At 34.2% G+C, this 10,510-nt stretch overlaps 1 protein-coding gene and 1 long non-coding RNA gene across 2 annotated transcripts; both read right to left on the bottom strand.

Moving 5' to 3' along the window:
* Positions 1-408: 408 nt before the first annotated feature.
* Positions 409-2,087, bottom strand: LOC140178332 (uncharacterized). Its single transcript, XR_011871188.1, has 2 exons — positions 1,918-2,087; positions 409-1,596 (listed from the first exon to the last, which is right to left on the bottom strand). It is a non-coding gene; the product is annotated as an uncharacterized lncRNA (long non-coding RNA).
* A 2,151-nt stretch (positions 2,088-4,238) lies between these two features.
* On the bottom strand, positions 4,239-5,034 carry LOC112743849 (uncharacterized). Its single transcript, XM_025793226.2, has 3 exons — positions 4,775-5,034; positions 4,621-4,690; positions 4,239-4,539 (listed from the first exon to the last, which is right to left on the bottom strand). Exons 1-3 carry the CDS (start codon positions 4,923-4,925, stop codon positions 4,395-4,397), a joined length of 366 nt encoding a protein of 121 aa, XP_025649011.1. The 5' UTR covers positions 4,926-5,034; the 3' UTR covers positions 4,239-4,394.
* Between the last annotated feature and the right edge of the window lie 5,476 nt (positions 5,035-10,510).

The raw sequence follows: 10,510 nt of genomic DNA on the forward strand, positions 1-10,510 counted from the left end.
TATTCTTTACTGCGGTGCATCTACGGTCACAAGAGTGTCTTGGGGACTAAGTAGTTTTTCAATGGCCAAGATCTGGGCTTACCATTGAAAAATCTATGTTTGCTGTCCTGTGGCTTTCGATCAACAAGAGAAGGCAATAACCAAAGCTTCTCTTCTGAGGATTAATGGGTGATGGTTATCAGTGGCTAAGAGAAGGGGGATTGAATCTTAGCCCCCTTTTTTCGCTTATTAACGCTTGCTGGCCTTTGAAATAATTTTTGGAGACTTTTTGCTTTTTGTCTCGTACCTAGCCACGAGACTTTTTCTTTTTATTTCGTAACCAGGCAAGAGATATTTTTCAGTTTTATCTCCTATGTAGCAGAAACAGAAATGGAGTAGGAGAGAGAGAGAGAGAATCACACCATGAAGTATCCTGGTTCAGCTGCCAAGTGCAATGCAGCCTACATCTAGTCTCCATCACAACAATGATGGAATTTCACTATAATCATCATGATTACATACACCAATTTTCTCTAGAAACTACCCTTCCTATCCGGGACAAGTCCAGAATCTAACCCCAATCCTGAACTTGACTTGGTCACCTACCAAGCTTTCAACTGCTAAGTGCTAACCCAACTTGCAAGGAAATTCCCACAGAATCATGAAACACAACACAGATGTACAAAGGACCTCTAGGACATCTATAGCTTTTTCTTTTAATTTTGTATACTCTGCCTTTTTCCGCTCTATGACTTTTTCTTACAAACCTCACTGTTTGCCTTTTTCCATGAGACTCAAGACAGACAAACCTAAACAGAAAAATTACAAAATGAAAAATATTGAAGGAGAAGAACTTCTGTTAGATTGGGTAGCTATGAGAACTCTGTGCTTTTCACTCTTAACTCCTTGCTTCAAACCTTGGCTGTTCTCCCTTATTTATAGAAGGGGAAGCCTCCAAGGTTGAAACTGTTGAACCAAGCCAACTTCTTCTTTTTCATGCAAAAATCGATTCAGCCAGAGAGAGGAAACCAATTGCTATAACCAACATGCAATTACCTCTGTGTCATCCCTTCTCACCAAACTTCATTAATCCGGGCCTTCCATCTTGACTTGCTCCCCAAGAAGGATTCCTAACCCTTGATGAGTCCTTGATTGCTTGATAGCTCCTCCTGCTCTTATCCTCTGCCTCATCCTCTATGTAGCTACAGTAGCTACCTCCTATAGTGGTTGAGCAAAAGTAGAGATGAGTCATGCTTCCAAGGAATCTTCTTCCTCTGGCCGAGTTGGATCTCCTCCATTTTTGGTTATGGAGAGCTTGAGATCACTTCACCACATCTTACCTTTTGTGGCAAAGATCCCAGCCACACCATACTGTGGATCTTCTTTCTGCTAACGCCATCATCACAATGGCCTCTTCCTTACTCCTAGCTTCTCTGTGATTTTTACTGATAGCTTGCTTCATCCCTCCTTTCCTGCTAGACATGACCGAAAGAGAGAGGAGAGAGAACAGAGAAAAGCTTGCAATGTAATTAAAGAAGAAAATAAAAATGAGTTATGTTTACATTACCCATGCCTAGCCTCTGCTTCCTTCTTCTAATTACTTGCTTCTACCATCTTCTTCTCTGACAGTGAGGTGACCAAATACAAGGAGAGATAAGAGAGAGTAGTAAAAAGAAAAGCTATGGAAGTAATGAGTAATATCAAATAAAATCAACTAAGATCAACTCCCCATACTTTTTGCCTAGTAACGTGTAAACTTCAATTAATGCCATCAAATCACTTTGCATTTTCTCTTTCATGTTACCAAGGCAATTAATGCAAGTTAAATGAATTTTGAAATCCATCAAAAGAGTGATAGTGGCATCCATTGAAAGCATGCAGCAATTTAATTAAAGAAATTGATTTCATCATGTTAAATGAGTAAAGAAAACATTGTACCCCATTTCCTTTTTGATTTCGGACCATCCACTTTGTTGGGCCTCAAATTTGTTTTCCTGGTCCAACAAGCATAACAATAATTCAGCCACTTAATTTTAAACAATTTTGCACAAGGCTGAAAATTATCATTATGTTGGGCTTTTTGTTGCTTAAACCCGATAGCCAAAATTCTGCATGTAAAAACAGAAATTATTAATCAAATAATTTGTAGCTGAAATCAAATTAATAATTTCTTAAATAATAATTTAATAATATTTGATCATCATCATATTCAATTAGAGTTTTCCAAACTCATCAATGGGAAAAAGTGAGAAGCTGTGTTGGTGAAGCACAAAGCTCGAAAGTTGACCTAGGGAGAGCAACTCAGCAACATGCAAGGAGATACAAAAGAAGTTTGTTCACTATTCAGAAGCCAAAGAGAGATAACCAGTGTTCTTGAGGTGTATGTTCTGAGAAGAGCTCTCTGAAAAAGTTCATCTACTTGGACAGTGCTTCCTAGTCAAAGGAGCATTCCGCCAGAATGAAGAACTGAATCAGAGGCTTGCAAATCTGGTCTATCACATAGCATAGAGGCTGTTGAAGAGTCAATCTCCTTCATGTTTTACAGATTGTAATTTTCTTTTTAATGTTTATCTTTCTGTAATTTCTTGAGGTAAAAGGCTGAAATGAGAGAGTCATTGAAAGAGCCTAAGAGAGAAAAAACAGAGAGATACACATGAGTGAAAAGCCTAGAGTTGTTTCAGATTTCTTTAGTTAAGTCTGTGTCTTGTATCTTGTACTTGTGAGGTACCCCTTTCTTAGTTGGGTTAGCACTAAGAGGAAGAGTTAGGTATTAGCATAACCAAGTCAAGTTAGGTTAGAACTTGAGTGTGAAAGGATTGTGTCAATCCTGTGGAATTGGTGTATGTAATACTTTAACTATAGTAAAAATTTCACCACTGTTGTGGTGGAGACTGGACGTAGGTTGCATTGCACAAGGCAACTAAACCAGGATACATGATGGTGTCAGCTTCTCTCTTCCCTGCTCTGTTCTGTTTTCTGATATTCATGAGACAAAATGAAATTGTCTCATAAATTTTTGCTGCTGAGTTCAAACAGATTCAGATTCCAAGTTAGTTTTAAAAGAGTGATTTCAGTAACTTAAAAGAAGGTCATAGATTCAACCCCCTTTCTCTAAGCCTTCTACAACCTTCAAGTGGTTATTGCATCTTCTTAAGCACGAATCCTATCTTCTGGAGCAGCAGAAAATAACAAGTTGTGAGTCGCTCTTCAACTGAAGCTGAGTATCATTGCTTGACAGACACGACAGCAAAACTTGCTTGGATTTGAAAGCTGCTCTCTAAATTGAGAATGATATCCCCAGTTGCTCCAACATTGTTTTGTGATAACCTTAGAACTATTCTTTTAGCTGCTAATCCTATCTTGCATAACAGGAGTAAGCACTTCGAAGTGGACCTTCATTTTGTGAGAGATTAAGTCAAGCAAGGGCGTCTGCACATTTTCTATATTCTATCACATGCTCAAGTTGCAGATATACTAACAAAACCTCTTCCTGAATCTTCATTCATAAAATTCATAAACAAACTACGGGAGCTTCCAATGCAAATCCCACCCTTAGTTTGAGAGAGGGGGGGGGGGGTATAGAGACAAGAATAATTACTTAGCAGTAAAGTAATGTCTCTGCATATATTATATAAGCATACATCCCTTCTGTAATTGAGACAGATTAATAACAAATCAACATTTCATTTCTATTCCAAATTCTCTTCTCTGCCTTTTACTTCTACTCACTACAAGTTCTTGAACCATCTTCACGCACCATAAGTTATGATATGTTTAATTTTGTGATAGTTAGTTGATGTATGAAAATGAAATTAAAAAGCAAGGCTAAGCTAGTGTAACTGGTGGTGCATGGCCCAGCGTGGAAATGCAAGATGGATACGTAGAAAGAGTGGTACATGAGAGATTGAAACGTGTGAATATTACTTGGAAGTTGGAACCACCCAGTAAGCAGGGATGTTGCTGTTATAGGATCATGGGACAACTGGGAATGCTTATGCCATTGTTAAAGCACTTCCAACAGATAATGAGCATTCAACAATCTGAAGGGAATATTATTTATTTATTTATATATACAAATACAATACATATTCGTCTGATGTTCTAGAATTGGCAATGGTTAAACGGCACCTACTCCTCTCTTACATTATGTGCTGAGTATACTTACTTTATCTTAATCTTTTCAGTCTTGCATAAACGCCTATCTTTCTATTTGAAATTATAACATACTATCAAGTGTCATCAACTATTCAACAGAGGAGTAAATCAAATAGCAAAAGTATCCATATAAACGATCCAAACACTTTGTGTGATTCATCTGTTACAATAAGAAAGAAATGAAAATATCTAATAGAGAAGTCTCTTATTAATTTTACGATCCGAGGGTTCTCAAGTGGTAGGAGTATGAGTATGATGTATCACCGAACAGGAACCTTAATCCAACCATTTGCAAAAGCAATGGCTAAGATCACAAAAGGAGTTGACATACCAAAGATGATGATATAAGGAAGCGGTGTCTTCATTGGATTCTCTCCTTCCCTTTCTCCTGCTGTCTGCCAATACCTGCAAACATACATTATTCACACCAATCAACCTACGCCTATGTCACATCAAAATTAAGAAAACGAAAATGCGAAATGTTACTGTTGCGGCTCTTCATCCCTTGTTATGAATTTCTTCTTCCCTCCTTTCTTGCCTTCTTCATCTCCACCACCTGATAAGGAATTATCATCTCAGCACGAGAACAAGAGAGTGTGATTACATAAAAAGATATGGAAAGTAATTAAGTGAGTGTTACCGAGTTTTGCATGAACTTTGAGAGCAACAACATTTGGTGTGTTTCTGTGGGAGAAAGGGGCATATAAAAGTGGAGAAAGTGATGATGGTGATTTTGGGAGAAATGAAGTTTTGCAGGGAAAAGGAGAGGACAGAGTCACATTGGCTGCCATTTCTTGAAGCTTTTGTTGAAGTATGAAGTATGAACCATACCCTCTCTATCACATCCTACCCTTATCTCTTGACTTGGCGTCCTTATTCCATAGTATGGTGGGGTACATTAGTTATTTTTATTTAGTTACAAAATTTAAATCATTTATTAAAAATTAAAACATATAGAATATATTTCTTAAATTAAAAATATTAAAAACTAAAATACATTTATACTGACAGATATTTTTAATGTGCTTATTCTTCATATTTTATAATATGTAATATATAAATAACAAATTGTATTCATATGTAAATTTTGATGTTAATTTTTTATATTTGATTTTTTTTAATATTTGAATCTTACGTTGTACTTATATAGAATGGTGAGACTTCGGTTGATATTAAATTTTTACTTTGTATATTTTAAAATTTATATTAAAATATATTTATATTTAAATTATTTAATTTTGCTATTGTATTACCAATTTATATATTTAAATGAGATTATTGGTGTTATAATTTTAATTATTAATATATTTTTTAGATTCATATTAAAATATACTTATAATTTTGTGTATTTATTTATAATTTATATATTATTTTATTTTGATTAAACCAGTAAAATTTTTAAATTAAGAGGTAAATACCATTCCAAAGATTTTGACATGGTACCTGACTTTTGTTATTAACAAAATAGTAATTTTAAAATTTGACAACCGTGTCTCCAAACTCTCAAGAACATATCTCTAGCGAGCACGATGGTAACATGGCCACCGTGATTTGGTGACTTGGAAAAACCCTCCAAACCACTACAAAAAAATAGAATATTTGTAACAAAATTTTTTTTACAAATTTAAACTTTGATAAGTAATTTTTATTGTTTTTTATTTGTATGAGTATTTTTTCTATTATTTACTGTACTTTATTTTCGTTTTGTATAAAAATTTTTATTTTTTATTCGATTTTATAAAATTTGTAGTTGTAATTATTATATACTATGTTTGTTATCAAAATTTTGTATAATATGAATTATAATCCCATCAAAAAAGGCAAAATAAAAAAAAAACTAATTATAAGTAACAATAGAGTCATAAATAATGAAAATTTATAGTCTAAAATAATGCTAAATTAAAGAATACTAACGGTACTAAAATAATTATAGAACATTTTTTTTGTTTGATATTATCAAATTTATAATACTCTTTTTCATATTTTATTTTTTATTATATTTATTTTATTTATATGATAAATATTTTTTATTTTTTTATATGTACTAATTTTGTATGAGATATTATTTTTTTATGTATTTTATTAGCATTTTATTTTTAATTTAATATTTTTATGTATTAAAATATATTTATTAACTTTTATATGTTACTTTAATTTAGTAAGTAAATATTAATTTTATTATAAAATTAAAATTTAATTATTTTATTGGTCTTATACTTTTACAAAATTTTTAATTAGGTCTTTATACTTTTTTTTTTCTTTTAATTGGGTCTCTACACAAATTTTTTTTTTTAATTAAGTCCTGGTAGTAATTGGCTTAATTGTATAGGAACCCAACTAAAAAAAATTGGTGCAGATACTCAAATGAAAGGAAAAAAAGTGTAAGGACTCAATTAAAAGAAAAAAAAGTATAAGGACCTAATTAAAATTTTCGCAAAACTATAGGAACCAACAGAGTAGTTAAACCTAACATTAATTAATAAGATCTATTCAAATATTCAAAATAAAATGATAGAATAGTATAAAAAATTATTTAAACTAGCCTCTCTTTTAGTAATTTTTTATTTAAAAATGATTTTGAATAATATAATTTAAATAATATTTTTTTTATTATAATCTATTTTAATATAAAAATTGTTAAAAATAAATCACATTAATACAAACTTACTTTTTATTAAAATCAAGTTTGTAAAATTAATTAGCGGGAGTACGTACTCCTCATCTAGCGCCCTATGAGTTCGTTCACGTTCTGCTAGGGTTTCACTGCGCCGCCTCCATGGTTACACCTTTCTTTTTCTTTTCTTCGTCAAAGTCTTTTCCATCTTCTTCTACTTTTTTCTCTTAATTTCTTTTCCACTTAGTTTCCTAATTTTCGTTTTCTCTCCTAATTCATTCCTCTTTTAATTCATTCCGTTTTGTAATTCACTCATTCCATATATCTTATTTCTCTCTGAAATCATTAAATACCAATTTTATTTTTCTCTACACCATGAGCAACAAATCAAAGACTCAGAACCCTCATATAATTGCTATGACGGTGGAGGGTGCCAGCCTTCAAGTGAAACCCAAAGAAATATGAAACTGCTCTCGTGAAATTGTCGGGTTTTGGGGAGACCCATGACAATCTACAATCTTAAAGGGATTTGCAAATCCTACTCCCTCGAGGTTGGTTTTATCTGTGAAACAAAAAATCAATCTCGATAAGTTGAAGAAAAACTAAGATCTTGTGGTTTCAAGGAATGGTTTATTGTGGATCCGGATGGATTATCAGGGGGTTTGGCAATGGCATGGAGGGATGGTTGCACTGTTCAGATTTTACAGCATGGTAGATTCTTCATTGCGGCATCAGTTCTGACAGCTGATTCTAATGATCCCTATGGTGTTCTAGGTGTTTATCTCAGTTCAAATGATCAACATAGAATGGCTCAGTTTGCTGAATTAACTTCAGTCACCCAACAGTTCGATGGTAAGGTTGTGTTAATGGGTGATTTTAATACCATTTCTAATCAATTGGAGAAAGCAGGTGGGGGTGCTAAATCTCCTTCTTCTATTAAAACCTTTAACAGTTTTATTGATGATAATTCTCTGATTGATATTGGTATGGTCGGAAGACCATTCACTTGGTCAAATAGACGGAGGGGTGATGAGTTGATATAGGAAAGATTGAACCGATTCCTGGTAGGAGTTGATTGGCAGCAACTCTATCCCAATGCAACGGTTCTTAGACTGTCAGAATCAGGCTCGGATCACTCCCCTCTTCTCTTAGACTCTAATCCGAGAACTGAGAGATCTAAACACCGATTCAAATTCCAAGAAAGATGGTGTTCCAATGATGAAATAAGGCAGATTGTTAGAGAGATTTGGCATGAACAGATTGATGGTTTAGCCATGTATATCCTAACTCAAAAAATAAAGCGTTGTCAGCATAAGATTGTCAGATGGCAGCAAGAACATAGATCTAATTCGAAGGTGGAGATTGATTTACTACAGTCTGAATTAGAGGAACTTCGTTTAGCAGGAACTCATGGAGGCGACATCATTTCAGAAATAGAGGACAAACTTGAAAAAGCTTTGCAAAATGAGGAATCTTATTGGAAAGATAAGTCTAGAGTCAAATGGCTCAAATCCGATGATCAGAATACAGCTTTCTTCCATCAGAAATTTAGAAATCAAACCCGAAGGAATAAAATTTGGCAACTAACTGGCAGTGATGGTAAAATGGCTACTTCAAATGCTGGTATTGCTTCTGTGGCTGAATCTTATTTCAAGGACATCTTTTCCTCCACTTGTCATGAGAACCCTGAACCTTTGTTTACTGATTTTGAACCTAGGGTTACAGCTCAAATGAACCGTAGGCTTCAAAGACCAGTGACTATGGAGGAAGTGAAACGTGCAACATTTAGCATTCATCCTCAAAGTGCTCCAGGAGATGATGGTATGACAGCAAAATTTTTTCAAAGTTTTTGGAACATACTTAGTGGTGATGTGTTTCGAGCAGTTAAGAGCTTCTTTTTAGGGGGCAGAATTTTAAAGGGTTTTAACCACACTCAGATCTGTCTTATTCCCAAGATTTCTGATGCTAAAGATATGACTCAGGTAAGACCAATAAGCCTATCTTCAGTATTTTACAAGATTATCTCAAAAGTATTTGTACATAGACTTCAGGGTATGATGAATAGACTAATTAGCCCTACGCAGAGTACTTTTATTAAAGGCAGATTAATCTCTGATAATATCCTAATTGCTCACGAGTGTATGCATTACTTGAAGAACAAAAAAATGGGGACTCAAAAATGAAATGGCGCTAAAATTAGATATGAGTAAGGCATATGATAGGGTGGAATGGCACTTTCTTTGGTTTATATTGGAGAAGTTTGGTTTTGACTCCCGGTGGATCATGTGGATTCGAGAATTAGTGACAACTGTTTCTTATTCTGTTATTGTGGAAGGACAACTGACAAACCCCAATTTGACGGTTTATCTTGTATTGAATTTAGGGGATTTTATCACCTTTTACCCACATTTATTCAATGAAATAGCATGGTTTTGTATATTCTCCTTTAATTGTGCTTAAGAGTGAAAACATGCTTTTTAGGACTCAAAATAGCTAAATTTAATTCACCTTGATTCTATTAGATGCTTTGATATGTTTGTTAAGTGATTTAAGGTTTAGGAGGCAAAGATTGGATCAAGGGAATGAAGAAAGAAAGCATGAAAAGTTGGAGAACTCATAAAGAAATGGAAGAACCGGAAAGCTGTCAAGCCGACCTCTTCGCACTTAATCGGCCATAACTTGAGCTACAGAGATCCAAATGATGCGGTTCCAGTTGGGTTGGAAAGCTGACATCCGGGGCTTCGAAACGATATAAGATTTGCCATAGTTGCCACACGTATGGTGGCGCGCACGCGCACGGTACGCGGACGCGCCGTTGGTGGCACATGACTCACTTAATGCAACACGTGGCCAGCGATTTTAGAAGCCTTGTGGGCCCAATCCAACTCATTTCTGATGCTATTTAAGCCAAGGATTGAAGAGGGATCAATATACTTTAATCATTAGTCATAGTTTAGTTTTAGAAGTAGTTAGAGTTAGAGAGAGAAGCTCTCTCTTCTCTCTAGAATTAGGATTAGGTTTAGTTCAATAATCTTAGATCTAGATTTTAATTCATGCTTTCATCTCCTTCTACCTCTCAATTCTTTGTTGTTACATTCATTCTTCTTCCATTCTTTTGTTGTAATTTCCTTTATGTTGTTCTTATGTTTTGTTGTAGATCTACTATTGTTCATTCCATTTTCTTTCAATTCAATAGGAAGTAATTCATGTAGATCTTGTTTCCTTTAATTGTTGTTGTTAATTCTTTGCATTTGATTGTAGTTAGAATTAATTCTTGTTGTCGATTTACTATGTTTTTCTTTTGTGCCTTCCAAGTGTTTGATGAAATGCTTGGTTGGATTTTAGAGTAGAGTTTTATGTTCTTGGCTTGGAAAGGTAACTTAGGAACTCTTGAGTTACTAATGTCCAAGTAATTGATGATTGGGATTCATTGATTCTAGTTCTCACTAATTGAATTAGTGGAGAGTTAGGACTTATGGACTAGGATTGACATAGCTCATTTGACTTTTCTTTACTACTAGTTAGAGGATGATTTAATGAGATTAATCCTTGCCAATTCTCATATTGTGGTTAGTGATTAGGATAGAGATCTTTGACCACCAACCCTTGCCAAGACCTTTTTAGCCATTAGTTTACTTTCTTACCATTTATCTTTCATGCTTCATATCAAAACCCCAAATATAACTCACAACCGATAACAAGACACTTCATTACAATTCCTAGGGAGAACGACCCGAGGTTTGAATACTTCGGTTATTAATT

The sequence above is a fragment of the Arachis hypogaea genome, chromosome 14 (assembly GCF_003086295.3).
Source record: "Arachis hypogaea cultivar Tifrunner chromosome 14, arahy.Tifrunner.gnm2.J5K5, whole genome shotgun sequence".
In the NCBI taxonomy this organism is placed as follows: Eukaryota; Viridiplantae; Streptophyta; class Magnoliopsida; order Fabales; family Fabaceae; genus Arachis; species Arachis hypogaea.